The sequence below is a fragment of the Phyllostomus hastatus genome, unplaced genomic scaffold, assembly GCF_019186645.2.
Source record: "Phyllostomus hastatus isolate PE091 unplaced genomic scaffold, TTU_PhHast_1.1 phas_contig_38, whole genome shotgun sequence".
Classification (NCBI taxonomy): domain Eukaryota; kingdom Metazoa; phylum Chordata; class Mammalia; order Chiroptera; family Phyllostomidae; genus Phyllostomus; species Phyllostomus hastatus.
In genome coordinates, this window is record NW_025333869.1 from 28,922,376 (window position 1) to 28,942,789 (window position 20,414).

General features: G+C 36.0%; 1 protein-coding gene across 2 annotated transcripts in view; it reads left to right on the forward strand.

Annotated features, from left to right (window-relative positions):
• CTNNA3 (catenin alpha 3) overlaps positions 1 to 20,414 on the forward strand; it is a 1,495,188-nt gene that overhangs the window by 354,227 nt on the left and 1,120,547 nt on the right. For both annotated transcript variants that reach the window (XM_045841855.1, XM_045841856.1), the window contains exon 6: positions 7,397 to 7,660. In XM_045841855.1, coding sequence (XP_045697811.1) covers positions 7,397 to 7,660 — 264 coding nt within the window. The remainder of the gene's footprint in view (positions 1 to 7,396; positions 7,661 to 20,414) is intronic.

Here is a 20,414-nt window from a genome sequence, read left to right on the forward strand (position 1 = left end):
TAATGAAATCAGGTAGATAGCAATATGAACAAATATGATTTTAATTTATTTTACTCAAGTCTGAAAAGCTACTTTCTCAATCTGCTGTTTCTAGATTTAGTAAAGAAGTCCATTGACAATTTGTCAAATTCATTCCTGATTTTTTATCATGTGTCCTCTAATATGAATTTCCCTTTTTTAGGGTGAACAGACACCATATTTTTAACTCCCTAATATAGAAGTTGTCCTATCTTTCCAAATTGCTTTGAAAATTTAATTCTGTTTTCTTTTTTTTTTTAAGATTTCATTTATTTATTTTTGGAGTGGGAAGGGAGGGAGAAAGAGAGAGAGAAACATCAATGTGCGGTTGCTGGGGGTCATGGCCTGCAACCCAGACATGTACCCTGACTGGGAATTGAACCTGTGACACTTTGGTTTGCAGCCTGAGCTCAATCCACTGAGCTACGCCAGGCAGGGCTAATTCTGTTTTCTTAAAGCATGGTGACCATAATTATCCATAGTAATTCAGGTCTTAAACTCTAGGGCTCACATGTGCTTTTTGCTTGCTTGTTTGTTTGTTTTTGTTTTTTTTTTGAGAACTTAGTATTTTCCATATTCTTCTTGGTGATTTACAATATAAATTTGGCCTTTTAGGCTAGCACTCAAAATGATTAGGTTTACATCCTCAAGAAACAATTTATGCTGATTCCCTAATTCTTCTCCTTATTGTGACATTTCCCCTGGATGAAGGCCCTGTAACTTTACACACGTGGATTTGCCCCATAACTATGGGTTGGTGGATCACAGATCTATACTGCTAGCCCAGACTCTCTAAATTCTAAATCCATGTATAGTGTATTTTCATTTGAACATTATACTGGCATTTTACATTTGGCAGATGACAAAATGTAGTTCCTCTTTTTCTTCCAAACACATTATTTATTCTGCATTTCCCATATTGGTGAATGCATTACTATGTACATAATTGCTTAAACAATTTTCTAGATGCTTCTAAACACCCTTCTCTGAAATCTAGCTCTTAATTTTACTATTTTTACATCTGAAATACTCCTGGATTTATTGTACTACAGTCTGGGAATAGTGTTCAGCATTCAGGTACTACCCATTGTCTATTGTGTGGAATATTCCCTTGTCTCCCTGACTGTAATTTTATTCTCTTTAATCTGTCCAAAGGTCATCAGTGGGGTGATCTTTGCAAATACACATCAAAGCTTATTGCTCTCACAGTTCTTTAGCAGGGCATGTGAGGTATCTCTTGCTTACCTTTCTAGCTGGATCATTACCATTACTACTTAAGTCCCCTGTACAGGTATCCTTCGTTTTATTGTGAGCCACTTTTGTGCTTTACAGATAATGCATTCTTCACATATTGAAGGTTTGTAGCAACCCTGCTTTGAACAAGTCTATCAGTGCCATTTTCCAAAAGCATTGGCTTACTTTGTGCCTCTGTCACTTTCTGATATTGCTCATGCTATCTCAAACTTTGTCCGCATTACTATGTTTCTTATTGTGATCTCTGGTCAGTGATCTTTTATATTACTATTGTAATTATTTGTAAGCACCACAAATAACACCCATACATGTTGACAAACCTAATAAATAATGTATGTGTTCCAACTGCTTCACCAACGGGCTATGCCCAGTCTTGCTCCCTCTCCTTGGGCCTCTCTATTCCCTGAGACACAACAACATTGAAATTAGGTCAGTTAATGACTCTGTGGTGGCCTCTAAGTGTTCAAATGACAGAAAGAGTCACACATCTTTCACTTTAAATCAAAAGCTAGAAATGATTAAACTTAGTGAGGAAGGCATGTCAAAAGCTGAGATTACACCAAAAACTAGGCCTCTTGCACCAAACCGTTAAGTTGCGAATGTGAAGGAAAAGTTCCTGAAGAAAATTAAAAGTGCTACTCCATTGAACATATAAATGATAAAAAAGTGAAACAGCCAATGTGGAGAAAGTTTTAGTGGTTTGGATAGAAGGACAAACCAGCCACATTCCCTTAAGCCAAAGTCTAATCCAGAGCAAGGCCCTAACTCTTCTTAATTCTATGAAGGCTGAGAGAGGAAAAGAAGCTGTAGAAAAAAAGTATGAAGCTAGTAGAGGCTGGCTCATGAGGTTTAAGGAAAGACGCCAACTCCATTAACACAAAAGTGCAAGATAAAGCAGCATGTGCTGATGTAGAAACTGCAGAACTTATCCAGAAAATCTAGGTAAGATTAATTAGTGAAGGTGGCTACACTGACAACAGATTATCAATGTAGACAGAAGAGCCTTAGGATTTTCATTGCTAGAGAGGAGAAGGCAATGCCTGGCTTCAGATATTCAAAGGACAGGCTGACTCTCTTTTTTGGGGCTAATGTAGCTGGTGATTTTAAGTCTAAGCAAATGATCATTTATCATTTCAAAATCTTAGGACCCTTAAGAATCATGCTAAATCTGCTGTACTTGTGCTTTACAAATGGAAAACAAACAATCCTGAATGACAGGTGTGCTTAAAATATGGTTTCCTGAATATTTTATGCTTACTGTTGAGCTCTATTGATTAGAAAAAAATTCAAAATATTACTGCTTATTCATAACACACCTGCTTACTCAAGAACTCTAATGGATGTGTATAAGAAGGTTTAATCTTTTCATACCTGCTTACATAAAATTCATTCTATAGTCCGTGGACTGAGGAGTAATTTTAACTTTTAAGACTCATTATCTTAAACTAACATTTTGGAAGGCTATAATTGACATAGACAGTAATTCCTCTGATGGATCTGAGCAAAGTAAACTGAAAACCTTCTGGAAAGGATTTGCCACTCTACATGCCATTAAGAATATTTGTGATTTGTGGTCAGTGGTTAAAATATCAAGAACAGTAGTTGGTTTAAACTTCATGGATAACTTTGAGGGGTTCAAGACTTCATTGGAGGAAGTAACTGCAGGTGTGGTAGGAATAGTAAGAAAACCAGAATTAAAAGAGGAACCCCGAAGATATTACTGAATTGCTACAATCTCATGATAAAACTTTAAGGGATGAGGAGTTACTTACTTCTTATGGATGAGCAAAGAAACTGATTTCTTGAGATGGAATATACACCTGGTAAAGATGCTGTGAAGACTGTTGAAATGACAACAGAGGATTTAGAATATTACATAAACGTAGTTGGAGCCACCAGCATCAAGGCAAGTCCCTCCACTAGCAAAAAGATTATCACTTGCAAAGGCTTGGATGGTGGTTAGCATTTTTTTTTTAGCAGTAAAGTGTTTTAATTAAGGTATATACATTGTTTTATTAGATATAATGCTATTGCATACTTAATAAATTATAATACTGTAACCATAACTTTTATGTGCTCTGGGAAACCAAAAAATTCTTGTGACTCTGTTTATTGTGGTATTCATTTTATTGCTGTGGTCTGGAGCTGAACTGCAGTATCTCCAGGGTATGCTTGTGCTTGCTGTAGTGCCTGCCACCTGCAGTGGCCAGCAAGCTCCTTGCTCTCATGCCTCGGGTCTTTGCACATGCTGTTTTCTTTGCTTGTTTTTTTTTTAGTTCTGCTTTACTTACAGGGAAAACTCCTACTTACAGTTTAAAATTCACATCCTCTGAAAAATTTCCTTTAATCTCCTCAAGCTGAGGGACTTTCCTCTATGCTCTGAATTACTCTATTTTAACTCCCATATAAATTTATTTGTTTCCCCTTCTGATCTAGAAACTCTTTATCTTTGCATTCCTAATATATAGCAAACTGTCTATTGTACAAACAGGAGCCAAACAATATTTTTAATACATTATTGAATTAATTAGCTGATAGCTTAGAGCCCTCCATTTATATATTTTTTGATCTTTAAAATCCTTAAATATATTTTGTTCTCCTGCCAGAGTTAACACTCATATGTTATTTTTCTACCCACTTTCACAGACTCGTAAGGTCTTCCTCTTCTTCTTTTCAATCCCATCTGTGTATGTCTTCATCAGCTAGAAGCATTTAATGTCTCCTTAACTTTGAAATCTCATGTGAGCTTTTACTTCTGGAGCATTTAAAAAAGATATTAAAGAAGTAACAGTCCCTGAGGAGCTGAATTCTTTATACTTCTCCATCCAAAGAAAGCCCTAATCAACACTGTCATTTAATTCCTATTTTGATTTGGTTTAGAATTTTAAGGTAAATAGACAACATAGGAATCTTTGAGCCCATGGTATCACCAGTTAAAAAAACACCATCACAGCCTTCTGTTTAGAAGGCTGGCATTCATTAGTTCCCCTTTTGTTTATGTGCCTATTTGTTACATTAAATGTATCCTCTGGGATATCCTTTAAGAGAAATGATCTTGCCTTCTTTATCCCCTTCCCTAAATGCTCTGTGAGCTGCATTTTTTCCCCACCAGCTGCCATAATACCTCATTTTTATTGTGTTCACTAAATCTGCCCTTTATCATAGGCTTTATCAGATTACAATTTGGCATCAATGCTCATTAAACATTCTGTAATTGCTTTGGTTAGAGATAACAAAGCTTAGGCTCAAAAATACATTTGATTTTTTAAATTCCAAAGTCCCTATGCCTACAACATTAAAGTCACCATAATTTACCATTAGATATACATAGTCACCATCATAGTAAAAGAAATAACATTTTTAACTTTAACCTTCTTAATAATATATGTTCACAGACTTCCTTCTTCCAGAAACTACCTAATTGTTGACCCTGACATTCTAGATGAAAGAAGTATACATATGTATATGTCACTTCAGGGGAAATTACATAATAAGCTTTGATATACTGATGCAAATAATTTTCTTCAGCTTTTTCTGAGTATTTATATACTTTATTGTTTTCTTCTGAGGTGTTGGGCATCATTTCAAAATTATTTATTTATCTTTCCAAAACATTAAATTACTTATCCTTTGAGTTACACTAAGGTAAACATAGGTAGTGCTATAAAATTATGGAGAATATAAAAACCAGTAAGACCATAGTAGGATAAAGACTGTACACCAAGTGTGATAAATGTAAGGAATAAAATAATTCTGTACTCTTTTTATAAGTCACTATTCTTTTCCAAGTACATTTGTTTCCTGATGTGCTACTTACTCAATTTTGTGTTGGGAAAATATCATCATCCCTATTTTTATAGATGGAAAAACAGAAAGTGTAGAAGACTTACCCAGTTCATAGTGCTAGTGACAAAGATGAAACTAGAACCCAGACCAGAAATATAAGGGGGAAATCATAGCAAATCAAGAAAACCACAAAGTTTCTATTCTTGGGTAATTAGTGAGTATGAACAATGGGTTGACAGCTACCTCTGACTGCCCTCCCTGCGTCTTGTAAATAAGCTGATATCCCCCCAAAGCCTGCTTAAAGTAGTTGACAGCCTTTACTTTCAGAAAACAAAGAACTAAAAATACAGTAGCACAGCCATTTATTAACCTCAGGCAACATTATCCTTGGTAGCAGAGTCTTGGGAAAAACGTGATTCGAAAGACTTAGGTTTAGATCTCTTTGCTTTTACCAGCCTCCAAATAAATCTTCTTATACTATATACTTATTTAGTTAAAATGGAGCTTAATAATTCCAGCCTTACAACTTCAGAAGTTGTTGTGGTGATCAGTAAGAAGCTCTATCTAGAAGCACTGCATAAACTATGTCATTATACAAGTACAAGTCCTTGTCATTGTATAGCAAATGAGGGAAACGCTTCCTGTGCAGGAAGGAGTGCAGCATAGCTATTGGGATCATCTTAGCAGTCACACTGACTTAGGTTACAATGTAAGAAATGCCACCATCTAGCTTTGTCACTTGGCTTAGGAACTTAGACTCTCTAAACCTCAGTTTTCTCATCTTTAAAACAGGGAATAATATTTATCATGAGTTTTTAAATAAGAATTACATGAAATAGTATATGTGGAGTGCATAAGCTATTGTTCAGGTCCCTTGGATTACTTTTAACTATAGTAAACATTTTATTTATATTAATGTTTTTAGATTTCTAGAAAAGTTACAAATATAATAAAGGGAGTTCCTGCCTACTTTTCCCCCAGTTTCCTTTATTGTTAATATTTTTGATTTGCCACAATGAAGAAACAAACAGTGATGAATTACTGTTAACTAAACTCAGGCTTTATTTGGACTTCAGCATTTTATCCATGAATAACTGATTTGTTTTTCAGGATCCAATTTGGGGTTTCACATTGCATTTGATTGTCATGTCTCCCCAATACCCTCTGGCCTGTCAGAGTTTAAATATCAGTCTCCTTGTTTTTCATGACCTTAGTAGTCTTGAGGAACACTGCCTAGCTATCATGTTGGCTGTTCTCCCAACTGATTTTGTTTATTGTTTTTCTTATGGTTAGACTGGCACTGTGGACTTTTAGAGAGAATACAAGAGAATTTAGAGAGAGATGAAGTTCTCTTCTTGCCACAGTGTACCAAAGGGTACATGATATCCCTGAGACATCACTAATGATATTAACCTTATCACTTAGTTAAGGTAGTACTTGTCAGAGGCTTTTACTGTACTCTGAGTTAGTTTTGACTAGCTGTCACTCACATAGGACTTCTCTTCCCTCTCTTCCCACTGTTTGGAGTGCTTTGCATTTATGGTTACTGCAGTGAAAACATCTTCTTTGACCACTAAACCAAAGCAGCTTTCTCCTCTCAAATCAGTTCTCATGACATTTTACTTTTGTGGGTTTTTTTCATAGCATTTATCATTACCTGAAATTGTCTTATATCTTTGTTTACTTAGTTTATTGTGTGTCACTAGGTCCCCTCCCCCTCAAACAAGAACATAAGCTTCAGGAGAATAAGATCCTTGTGGATCATTTACAGCTCTACACTTGGTACCTACACAAGGACTAGCACACACTAAGTCCCCCATAACTATTTGTTGAAAAAGTGTCAGAGAAAGAAAGATGTAGGATTAAGTTGTTAATAAGTGAAAGAGTGGAAAATAGTAGAATGGTGGGAGGTTCAATCTAGTATCTTAACTGAATTAGTTTAGTTTTAATGAAAAGGTTAAATGCCATCATCAGCATCTATGGAAATAGGTAATCAGTATTCTTATAATTCAAATTCTCTTTTAATACACTTAATAAAGTGAATGCCAGAGTATTTTTCTGATTTGTAAGGATATGAGTGACAAATGTAAGATCTGCTCGGTATTACCCATCGGCACCATTGTGACCTTTGTTTGCTAATTGGCTCAGCTTTCCTATTGTAGAACTTTTAACAGATTCTGAAGCAGTGTAAAAATGATTGATGGCCTTGATTTTAACTTATAGATGACTTGTTAGTGTCTATTATCTTTTCATTTATATTGACAGAAAAATAGAGCTTGTTTGTATAAATCTTCCACAACTCATTATGAGGCAATTGTTTTTTTATTTTCATCCTCAGGACTTAAAATCTGCAAATCAGAGGGATGAAATTGCAGGGGCCCGGGCCTCATTGAAGGAGAACTCCCCCCTCTTGCATTCAATTTGTTCAGCTTGTTTGGAACATTCTGATGTTGCTTCCCTCAAAGCCAGCAAGGACACAGTTTGTGAAGAAATTCAGAATGCCCTCAGTGTAATTTCAAATGCTTCCCAAGGCATCCAGAATGTGACGGCCCCAATGGAATCTCAGGCGGCAACCCTGGGAAGTGCCCTTGATGAGCTTGAGGTAAGTCTAAAGAAAGATAAAACATGGTTTGATAGCCCAATACGAAAGTAAACAAAAGTGGGTCTTCAGATTCATTGGAGTTTAGAACATGAGTAGATAAAGATCCAGTCATCCAATTAGACTTTATCATTGTGTTGTATCTTCCAATGAATTGATAAGCAGGAAGAACCCTGATTCCTTTACATCTCTGCCAAGGAAATCAACAAACTTAAATTAGGGATTATTAATTAGGTTGTACTGATGACTTTATTTTATATAAATCAATTTATGAAATGTAGAATTTTTTCACTTCACAAATGCTTATTATTGTCACTGTTCTTTGTGCTTGGGATCTAATAGATCACTACCTCCATGAAGCTCACATTCTAACAGGAGAACACAGGCAAACAAAAAAACAAAAACAATAAACATTATAGATAAGTAAACTGTATAGAATGTTACATTGAGAAAGTGAGATATTATCAAAGGCTTGGAGAAAGTTAGAGGATCAGCAGAGGAGATCTAGAACAAAGGCTCAAAGGCATGCCCCAGTGTTTAGGTGACAGCCCTGAAGCTGGGTGATGGGTGGGGAGCGTGAGGGGATGCGTAATAGAACCTGAGGTCTGAGGCCCAGTAAAGTTGGGTTATAAAGGGCCCCATGGGCTTTTAAGGACTTTGGCTTTTACTTCAAGTTAAATGAGATTCATTGTAAGGTTTCAACAAGAGGAATGACATGCTGATACTACAACGACAATGTGTGGAGCATAGATGAAAGGGAAACGAAAGGAGAAACTGAAAAATAATTTCTAGACAGCTGAGCGCTCCAGGCGCCTTTGGGCAGGAGGCCATTGTGGTAATACCTGTTTACATGCACTGCCTCGTTCCACCTCACTTCTTAGTTTGGGCCAGGGTGACATTAGTAAATATTAAGACTGAATTTTGTAAGGAGAGTCAACCAGATTTGACAGAATGGATGTGGCACGTGGGAAAAAGGGAGGAATCCTAGCTGGTGTTGCAGGCTGAGTCCTCCAGCAGCACCCACTAGATGGAATTTGAGAAACAAGGTGTTATTAGGCAGTAATTTGTGTGAAAGGAAGAGAGGAGGAGCAGGACTAAGTAGAGGAAGAAATCTACTTGTGGGCTACACCCACAAAGCCCGGACCAATCAGCAGGGAGCTCTGGAGAGAAGGTTGTTCTTGAGTGAGTGTACCTTGTCAGGCAGAAAAGCCAGGCCTCCATGCCTCTTTCAGTCACTGAAGCAGGTCATCCTGCCCAGTGTGGTGCAGCTCCCTGCAGCTGAAACAGATCCTGAAAGAACTGATAACTGGGGGCCTGTCTGCTGCCCTCACTCCCCACAGCTGGGCAAGTCTCACCTGGAAGGGGAAATGGGCAGTATACATCTGTGTCTAGCACATATCACTGCAAGGCTTTGTTTTGTTTTGGCTTGGCAACTGGTTGGATGAAGTTTCTATTAGCTATCATGGGGACTACTGTGGGTGAAGCTGGGGTTGAGAAGAAACTCAATTTTCAACATGTTGAGTTTGAGATATTTACCAGACATTCAAGTATGATGTCAAAGATCATTGACTATCCAAGTCAGACATGTAATTGCTTAATGGGGGCAACAGTGGATAGTGCTTAAGAATAAGGGTCCTGAGCCCAAATGTCTGGTTTTTGTCTCAGCTGTGACTCTTACTACCCATGTGGCCTTAGGAAACTTATTTTATTTAACTCTCAGTTTTCTCTCCTATAAAATGGGGATAATAGTAGAATATATATCATCATATTGTTAGAATCAATGAATTAATAATACATTTAAAAATGCTTAGAGCAGTGCCTGGTACTTAATAAGTGCTCAGTAAATCTTAGCTCTTGTTATTATGAATGGAAGTGACTATTTGAAGGCAGAGTCTTCTATAATGAAGAAATCAATGCTACTAGAATGATTAAGTTTTATTAATTAATAACTTAAAAATAAACTAAACACATAACAAATAACTCCTATGTTCTTAATTTTATTAGTTTCATGGTAAAATATTAGATACTTTATTTAATTTTAGAATAGTTTTTCTTGTATGTTTTTCTGTTACATGTTTTTTAAAAAGTCCCTTTATTTCTAATCCACTATTATTTAATTTCTAATTATTGGCATCCATGTGAAAACTTAATAAATTCCTAATTATTGGCATCTATGTGAAAAATTTTGGAACTATTTGTCTAAATAGCGTAGAAGATCAGTGGCTACTCTTTAATAATACCCCATCATCTTTTCATTTGCCCTGTGCAATGAGCTGTGTGCTTTGTCTTCTATCAAGATTGGAAACTCCTTGTGGGGAAGACTGATTCTTACTAATTTTATATCAGTGGTACTAGTAGAGTGGCAGGTCCCCTATGAATTAAAAATTAACATTTTTGATAGCTAAACACTTAATGTGAATTTATGACTTAATTATTAGAGTCCCTTTAAGATAAGCATTTTTATTTTTCCACAGAAAATAAAACCAAGACCAACATAAGTTGTGCAATTTGCTTAAGTCAGAAGTCTAGTGAGTGATAATAGCCAGGATGTGAATCTCATCACTGATTTTTGAAGATATTTCTAACTTCTGTACTATATTGAATTCTCATAGATGGAACTTAATGTGCTTAATTAAAATCCAACACACTTCATGCTGAAATTCTTAGCCTCTGTGAACCATCAGATAAATTATAAATGTAAGCAATTCTAAAAAGTAGAATAACTTGTTAGTGAACAGGGCTTTGTACCTGGGTCATTTAATTAGAAATAATCTGTATTTGGGGAGTGGCTGATAAGGCGAGGTGGAATTTTCTAGATTGGACATACAGGATTATATGTCATTATTCCTAGTGCTACACAGAATTGTGTCAGGGAATGGGATGCTTGCATATAGGGTACAGTTTATACATTCTATATTCCTAGGATTATAGAAGGCAGATTTCCAAATTGTTTCTCCTTCTGGGACTTCGGTTTTCTTGCTTTAGTTGAAAGTGTCTATTATAGACAAGGAATGGCTATGGTCAGAGAGGAGGAGGAGAGAGAGCCAGTGAGAGAAATGCAGCTTTGGTGGGAGCGGGCGTAGGAGTAGTGACAGTTGGAGTCATCCCTTTCTCAAGCCATGTGGCTAACTCCCTTCTTCAGAGCAAGGCAGGAAGGAGTCCCAAAGGTATTTCCCTGAAATCCTAATACTGTTTCAACAACCTTTAAAATTCAGTCCCAGTCAAACTAGGGATGCCCCAGCTAGTGCAAATGCTTGAATTTTATATCTATTTTTATATCCAAGTTATAAATAGCTGCTGAAGCTATCTGAACTAGATAAAGCAGAATTTATGAGCATTTAGCCTTTTAAAATTATTTTGTAAATTAAATGGTTGCACTTTTCTTTATTTATAGGAAGCAGTATTGGTAAAGGATCCAAAATAACCTTTGCTCTATCTTGCTTCTGTAAATATAATACTTTGAAATAAATTGTAGTAAATACGCTGTTGGGAGTAAGTCTCATTAAATGTTAATGGTGTGGAAATGTATCAGCCCGCTTACTCAACAGCTATCATGCAGAAGTTTCGTTTACTCTTTCATTCTGGTCCATGCCTGGTTGTGGATATGAAACCTGAGATTTATTGGTGGAGAAAACAGAAGTTGAATTAGAATACTTTACAGGCTAAATCAATACATGTATTGGAAAGGCTAATATGAATAACAGGGCATTCCTCCTGGATCTGTGTCAGAATGAGAGTTGAAAAGTGTTAAACTGTAGAGTAACAGAATTTTGAAGATGTCTTTAAGCAAGAAACTTTGCCAGTGAAAATTGCTTTGAAAACCCAAGTGGATCAAGATATGCTTTCTCTTGTATGGAGAGAAAAAGCAACTGTTGTAATCTGGTCCATGGAATTATCCACATCATTTTGTGATAAAGATGATAATTTCAAAGGAGTTTTGTAGTATCTTCTCATTTTCAAAGATCTATCATATTTATTTTATCATCCTTTCTGTTTATTCATTTATGTATCATCATTCCTATATTTCTTTATTTATTGTATCTCCAAAACCTAGAACAATGCTTTTATACTTAGTAAGTGCTAGGTGACTACCACTGAGTAAGCAAAGGAAGAAAAGAATGAATAGAGGAATGCTGCATGTCATTTTGTGATATTGGAGCAAAGAGCATTTTCCCCTTACCCCAGTTTTCCAACTGGTAGTGTATGTACTTGGGGTAGGTGACTCTACTTTATCGAACTTTTAACTGGGACATGACTTTATGGTGAGGCAAACCACCAGAAACATATCTAAATGATATACTGCTGAGATTATTTTCTGTGATAATGGAGTACAAAGAGAAAAAAATATTTTCTCTTAGTAGCTATCTAGCCTTATTTAGGTTCCCTGCAACTGCCAAGATATGCTGCCTATCTGCCTATTACTCTTATTTATTAAGAGTAATAATTTTCAGAGTATAGTCCTTATATTTTTATGTTTTTACCTCACCTGAAGGAGAAACAAGACCTCTTCCAAATGGATTAGCATTTAGGAGCTAAATAAGAATGGAACTTACTGATATCTAGGAGTACTTCAACATGATTTTTTTAAAAAATGATTTGATTTCTAGAAATATAGTAAAATAAAATAAAAATGATGGATAAAATATTTTTAAATACATATAATCCAATAGGTAATTTCGGAAAATCTGAGGTCAGCCAGATATGAAGAGAGCTGAAATCCAGACTAGCAAGCTAGCACCAGCAGCATTTTGCTGGGAGATGGGGGGAATTTCTTTTTCATTATGGCCTGTAGCTAGGATTTTGAAAGACCATGAAGCAAGGACAGAAGACAAAGCCTATGTACTGCCAACTGGAAAGTCACATGAGATGCTTTCATAAAGCTGAGAATCCTTACATTTGATCACCTCATTGGATGAACAAGACAAACACCAGCCCCTACAGCAGGAGATAGTATGAAGACTTGGCTGGCTTAACCTTGGCTCTGGGTGGCTCAGAAAAAAAGAATATAAAATATCTTGGGAATTTTCTAACAATAAATCTGCCCTTATCTGGACATTGGGTCACAATTTATATTATCTATATAGCCTCTAAAACCCCAGCTGAAAATTTAAAGTTGTCTTGTGTGGGCAATACCTCTAAGTCCCTGTCATGGTAAAATCAGATTTTCTCTGTACTTGACACCCATTTCACAAAATATTCTCATGCAGTTCCAAGGAAAATGAGTTCTAACAAGACATACAAATAAACAAGCCACCACAAGTGAGACTCTGCAGAAAGAACCAACTGCCAAATCATATTGGCAAACACTATGGATATTGAATATAAATTACAACTGTATGCTTAATACACAGTATTCCTTCTTTTATTCACTAGGGTATGGGGAGTATTATCAAGAAACAAAAGACTGATGAAATTTGACTAGGGAGAACTATCTAAAATGAAAAATGTAATCATAAAAAATTCAGTGATTAGGTAGAATGGGAGATTAGCAGAATTAATGATCTGAAAGATGTATTTGAAGAAGTTTCTAACAATGTACCACAGAGAGACACAATACAGTACATTGTTTAAAAAGCAGTTAAGATACATGTAAGATGGTGTCACAAATTCTAAAATATTCTAATTTAAGATTCAGAAGAGAGGAAGTATAAAAAAGACACTAAGAATTTTCTAGAACTGATAGAAGATGCCAAGCTCCATAGCTACCAAGCCCCTAAATTCCTAAGCAAGATATATAAGAGGAAATCCACATACACATATTGTAGGAAACCTAAAGAACACTAGAGACAGAAGAATATTTTTAGAAGAAGACATGGATAATTTATTCTCAGTTAGATGGCAAGACACTCTCCATATGTGGATACATTGAGTAAACAAATAAACATGAATCAATTCCTACTGAGAGAAAACCAGAAACGGATTCAAAGACTCCTGTACATTGGGTGACTGAGAACACATCTACATCACAACAGGTAGGAAAAGCTGAAACACATTCTCCCCGACAATCTTCACCCATAACACAGCACCGTATAATTGAGAGGGAGCCTCCACTTCCCAGCTTCTCCTTGAAGAGCAAAGGATTGGACCGTAGATCTAGTGCCCCAAGTTTATGACCACTACCAGGGCAACTATCTCCTAATTTGCCTATTTTGGGGAGCTAATGGGGCCTGGTATTTCTTAGTCCCTTGGGACCATAGACAACAAAAAGGCATTTGTAAACAGGAACACACGTACTTCCTTTGGCTCTTTCCCCACCTCAGTGCAAAATGAGCAGGTAATATAGCCCAGCTCCCAGTTTCTTCTTGGAAGGGGTTAGGCTGCACATTTAATGTCCTAACTTTTCCAGCTGCTGACCAGGGTCTGCCTTCTAATTCACCTGTCTCTGGGAGCTGACAGGACAGGTGATCATTAGTCCCCAAGGAGCTTGAACAATTGTGTTGGCACTTTTTACATTTTTCACACTTCTTGGGACTCTGGGGTGGAATTTAGTGCTACTTAGTGTTAGTTTAGTTAATTAGAGAGTGCCTTAGTGGGAAATACAAATAAGAAAAAGCATTGAAGAAGAAAACTAAATATAGAGGTGATGAAGAGACTGTGTAATAGGAGTGGACAATTCACACTTCATACTGGTTGAAATCTTGCTTAGGAAAGTTTGTTTAAGGCATATTATACAGGGCCTCTACATAGAGCAATTTTTGGTTTTCTTTATTATTATTTATTGACCACCCCAAATGCACAGTGCACAATTTGTCACTTGATTTGATGTGTAGAACTTTGCATGTAACAGAATACATATCTTTCAGATATCCATTTTCTTCACAGAAAATGGGTCAAAAGCAGCAATGAAAAGTTTAATAAATTATGCAAAGTAGATATATTTGGTCATTAAGATTACTATTTATTTTTAAATTTAGTTAATTTCTTCTTTTATCATTATTAACTCCTCCTTTCTAATTTCTGGAGGTTAATCTTGCCATTCTTTTATAATATTGAGTAAATTTATTTGTTTATTTTTAGTTTTTATCCTTTTGTTTTTCTTCCTTGTTTTAAAATAAATTCATTTATGCTGTTTTATTTCTTCTCAACACCTTTGAATTTCACAGGCAGTACCTTTATTTGCTTTTTTTTTTTTTTCAAAATAGGCATTGCTTTTAATTTATTATTTTCTTTTTGAATAAGAGTCTTGGGAGTGTGTTTTAAAAGTTTTAAAAGTGCTTTTTGTTTGTTTTGTCATCTTTTTAAATTAATATCTAGTTGTACAGAATTTTGGTAAAAAATGGAGGTTTTAATTTATAATTTTGTTAGGGATTTTCTTTGAAACTTGTAGAAGTTTTTTTTTGTGGTTTACTTCATTTATTTTTAAGTTCCATATATATTTGAAAAAAATGTTTATTTTTCAATAGGCAGTTCTAAAAAATCTATTATCTTGAACTTCTTAATTTTAATCAGTAAGTTATATACATCCTTGCTATTGTTTTCTACCTCACTTGTTGGAAACAAAAGAGTTGAAGTTTCCTATATTACAACAGAATCCCATTCCTTTTTCTCCTTGTATTTCTAGTGGTATTTTGTTAAATACACTTAGAAACATTATTAGGTTCAGAAATAACAGTGACCAAAGGGGAGAGGGGAGGGAATTTCAAGGGAAAAGGGAAAGGGTTTGCAGGAGCAAGTATAAAGGACACATGGACAAAAACAAGGGGGGTGGAAATGGGAGGGAGGTGGGGAGGGCTGGTGGGGTTGTCTGTGATGGCAGTAAAAGGCAGAAAACTGTACTTGGACAATGAAAATAAATTAATTAATTACAAAAAGAAATGTTCTTGACTGTTATGACTTCCTGATGGACTGTACCTTTTATTATTATAAAGTGTTCTGATTTATCCTGCTTAATGATGTCTACTCTGAATTTTGTTTTGTCTGGTATTAATTATCCTGACTTTCCATTAGCATTTTCCTGGTGTAGCTTTAGTATTAATATTATTCATTTATGATTAAATTAATCATTTCATAAGGAATGCATAGACCTATTCTTGTAAAATAATCATACAGTTACATAAATATGTAAAGAAAACATTAATGTCCTTGTAATCTATTTCAATTCCATTTTTATTGATAGAAATAACTGCTATTATGGATTTGCTATATATTTTCTAGACTCTTTTTTAAAACATATTTTTAAAAAACACATTTTTCCCCTTTATTTTTTTCTCTTCTGAAACTCCTACTATGATAGATGTTGGCCTGTTTGGTTGAGTCTTCTGGTTTTTAATTTTTTTCTTATACTTTGCATAATCTGGCCATTTCCTTTCTGGGAAAATTCTTTGTCTTTGTTTTCTTGTCACTGATTTTGTTGTTAGGTGTGTTCATTCTGCTCTTCAGGTCTTCAGTTGTGTAGTTTTTGCTTCTGCATTTTTTAATTCCCAAGAACACCATAGTTTGACTGTGGAGATTCTTTTTATAGGTATACACTTAAATGCCTTTGAGGATGTTAATTATAGTAATTATATTTCCTCAAGAGTTTAGTTCTCTCTGTTGAACTTGAAGCCTCTCTTTAATTCTGTTAGTGCTATTTCGAGTGTTTGTTGATTAACCACTTGAATTAGAATCACTTTGGATGCTAGTGAAAGTGAATATTACTCTTCATAGAGTCTAACAATGAGGTCCTGAATCAAGTAACACGCTTCCCAAGTGGTCCTTATATACTCTAGATGTTGAGACCATTCCTCTACCAGGGCTGTCCAACCTGGGCCTGCAGGCTGCATGCAGCCCAGGATGGCTATGAGTGTGACCTAATACAAAATCGTAAATTTACTTAAAACATTATGAGATTTTTTTTGTGATTACATGTCACACTGTATTTAATGTCTGGGCCAAGACAACTCTTCTTCCAGTGTGGCCCAGAGATGCCAAAAGGTTGGATACCCCTGACTGTACAGTATTAGTAGCTACAGTGTATTTTACAGTATTAATGTAATGTCCTTGTAGTCATTGTAAATCTTCGTTGTAAGAGTGCTAGATCATGTTTTTATTAGTGTAGGAAGGAGAGTTAGAGATGTAGGTGCTCCTTTAGACCAAGAAAGGGGTTTCACGTACTGCAGTGGAGTTTCTTGTCCTTTGTGGTGGACATTTCTAAGCTTATCTAGGAGCCACTTTGGGTTCTAAAGTCACAACTTCCATGGGCTTCTTAATCTGAAGTTCATGGGGATCCATGTATAGAATCCAGGTATCTGTGGACTTTGGTAGGAAAGTATTAGATCTTTCTTTCAAAATTCAATCTAAAATTTAGCGTTTTGTTTAATTATTAATATAGGCAAAAAACCACAGTATTGTTGGCAATACTTAAGATTTTGTTACCAGTAGAAATTACAGATATTTTCATACCACATTTTCATTACCACATTTCAGGTCAAAGTATCATTTATGTCTGCTACTATTATGCTATTAGGTCCACTCCTAGATCTTATTTCATGTATAAATATGACAAATTAAAAATATTTTTATACCTGTTAATGGAATTGGTTTCCTTTTGAATGTGTCCTTTATTTTATGCATTAGAATAATTATTTTGAGGACAGGTTTTAGTTTTCACCAGATTGCCAGAGGATTCCAGGACACAATAAAAGTTAAGGACCTCAGTCTGCTTAACTTGTGACTTCAGTCTAGGCCAATTGCTGAGTCATTTTTTTTTCTGAGAGTAGGACATTGGCTTAAATTTTCTACCCTTTAATTGCTTAGTAAAAAGTATGTTAAATTCCTAAAGCCTCTCATCCTATAGTCATGTTGGAAAGTCTTAGGGTTTTTTTTTGAAGTCCTTTTTCCCTAAGTGGAATTTTTGTTAAGTTTTACCATTAGCTTGTTCTTTCTTTTCTTCCTTCCTCCCTTCTTTTCTTTCTTACCATTCACCTCCTACATTTTCTCTCCTTATCTCCTCTTTTATTAATTTTCCTTTTAATTTTTTATTGAGAAGTTAATGTTTTAATATAATAATATATAAAATAATATATTTACAAATTTAAATGATCCAATGATACCTAGTAAGGTTTGAGGAAATAAAGTTAAAAGTAACATCTCCTGCCAACCCCAAAAATCTTTTCACAAAAGTAGAAGATAAAGAAAAACTTTATTATTGAGTCAGCATTAAACCAGAATGTGATATGAATCATAGGCAATCTGTTAAAGATATTGCAGATACAGAAAGAAATCTCACCATTGTATATAGCTAAGCAGATAAAACCCATTACATACATGTCATCAAGATAATAAACAAGTAAAAAAAAGAGGACTTGCAGTACTTTTTGCATACATAGTTTATCCTAAATTAACTTGGTAGTTGAAATGACAATCTGTGTTAGCTAATTGCCTTTATTCATCGGAAAATTAAACTTATTATATCTTTATGACAGAAGTAGGTTTGCAGCTTGAAACCAGGTACCCACAGAAGTTAGGCTTCCACCCTCCCTTGGACAAGGGGAAACAGGGTTATCATCTTCCTTGATGATTACATTTCTGAGGCATGACTCTCAGCTCCTTGAGAACAATATTCCTGGGTTGAAAAGATGGCAAGAAACTACTTTGGCTTTTAAAAAGATTTACATACCTTCCAAAGGGACAGAGGAAAAATTGCAATGACAAGTTTTCTAAAATAAATGATGAAAGAAGGGGTTGGGTGTTGCGCGTGGGTCACCAGACAGCGGTGACCACGGAACGCTGTGGATGGCTTGTCGAAACACACACGAGAGAAAACAACACATGCACAGAGACAAACTAGTTTCTGTGGGGAAGTAGGGACGAAATGGCCACCCCCCCTAGTAGGGAGCGCGCTGATTTTCCATCCATACCTGCTTTTATTGGGCTCATTTTACATAATAATTCAGGTAAAGTACAGTACTCATTAGGGGAAGTAAGGAAACATAGAAAACAAAGAACTCTGCTGGTTTATTGAGTTGGGGGTCAAAGAGCTGTAAGACTGAGGAACAAAATAACTTCCTCCTAAGACCCTTCTCATTCAACTGAGAGCATTCTAAACAAAGAAGGTTTCACAGTAATTTACATATTCTTTCTTAGGCCTGATCACCCTGGGGAATCCGCACTTCTCAGTACCGAGCTGCACCACCCTGTCATTGTTTCAGGCTTAGGTGGAGCAAGGGAACTAAGGCAACCAAGAGATAAGGAGATTTTCTTCCAGACGCTGAGAACTCAGGCTATGTCAAAGCCGAGGAGCGAGGGTCCATCACCCCCTTTTGCTGCAGCCCCCCAAGTCCTTCTTTTGGGGGGGCCTCCCAAAGTGATCGTGCCTGTCTTAGGTCGTTCCCCCCGTGGGGAATCTTACCCGTCTTTGGCTAACCGACCAAGCTTTTTGGGGTTCAGTTATGAATAAAGCAGCAGAAGCAGCATTCCTGCCAGGGAGGTAAGCTTTTGTCTCCTTGCTGGCTCACGGTTCCAAGGGCGTTCCCTTAGCTTTAGCCTAGGCGGGGGTTTCAGCTTCTGATACCAGTCAGGGTGGTTCCCAACAGTTGGGGAAGTCTCTTTCCATTTTTGCCCTAGAGAATGCTTTTCTTTTTTTTTGCAGATTTATATTTATCTTTACTTTTTTCCCAGAAACAAACATTTTAATTTTATCCTTTGTGTATTATTCCAGAAGTGGTCTCTGCATATACAAGTGAGGTTATAACCAAAGAATAAATTTCTGGCGTAGTACCTGTTCTATAAATGCTTGTTGAATCAGAAATGGTTCAGGCTCTATTCTCAAGGTTCTTACAATCTAGCAAGAAGCAATCAAGGAAGGCTTTATGGAAAGGGAGCTGAGCTGGTTCTTGAGAGATGGGCCAAATTTTGCTAGGACATTTAATGAATTTTCAGTTATCTAAAAGGGGTTTTATAAATGTCAATGTCTGAACAAACATAAACATTTGCAATTTGGGTATATGGGGACTCTCTAATAAGTCCTTATCTTTTTACATGGGTTGGAAGAAAACTCCACACAGGAACACACCATTAAGGATGAACAGCAGCACAGAATTGGGCTTAGTCATAGTTGTAACTATCAATAAATCGGTGTATTTTGTTTAGTCCCAGAGCTTATAAATTCAGCTTTCTTATTAGTTGCAATTAAGTCATTTCATAGAACATAATTTCTGGGAAAAAAGTCTGTTAAGTCTTAGAGATTTGCTTTAAAATTTCCTTTTAATAACAGCTTGTTTCCTTCTTAGGAAAACCCATTCCTAAGTTCATATTTTCCTCTTTTAAAGAGAAGGCTAATGTTGCTCCTTCTCTGCAGTAAGGATATTGGAATTCCCAGCTGATGCTCCTGAACACTGCACTGCCCTGTCTACAGCAGGAGAATGGTAGACAATCTGGACTGAAAACCAAATTTGGAAGTTCCATTCTGAATGTCAAACTTCAAGAAATGTGAACTTTATTAAGGGAGAAATATTTGATTATGGAAAGGAGAAAATCAATTAGATGTTGTAGGAAGATTAATCAGTCATGACATGCAGATTATTTGGCAGGTTTAGATGGATGGAGGAAAAAGAATCAAAGATTTCTATATTTCCAGTAAGAGGTAATAAGGACTAAAAGTAGGGTATTTGAAATGAAAAGAGACCGATGTAAAGAGGGGAGAGCTGACCATTGTGACTATGATGGGTGAGAAAAGGGAAGTGGCTCACGACTGCTTAGGCCCAAAATGGTCCTACTCTTGGAAAAGTGGAGGCAGGTGCCCTCAGTAGGGAAATGGCCTGAGTTGAGAGAACGAGTT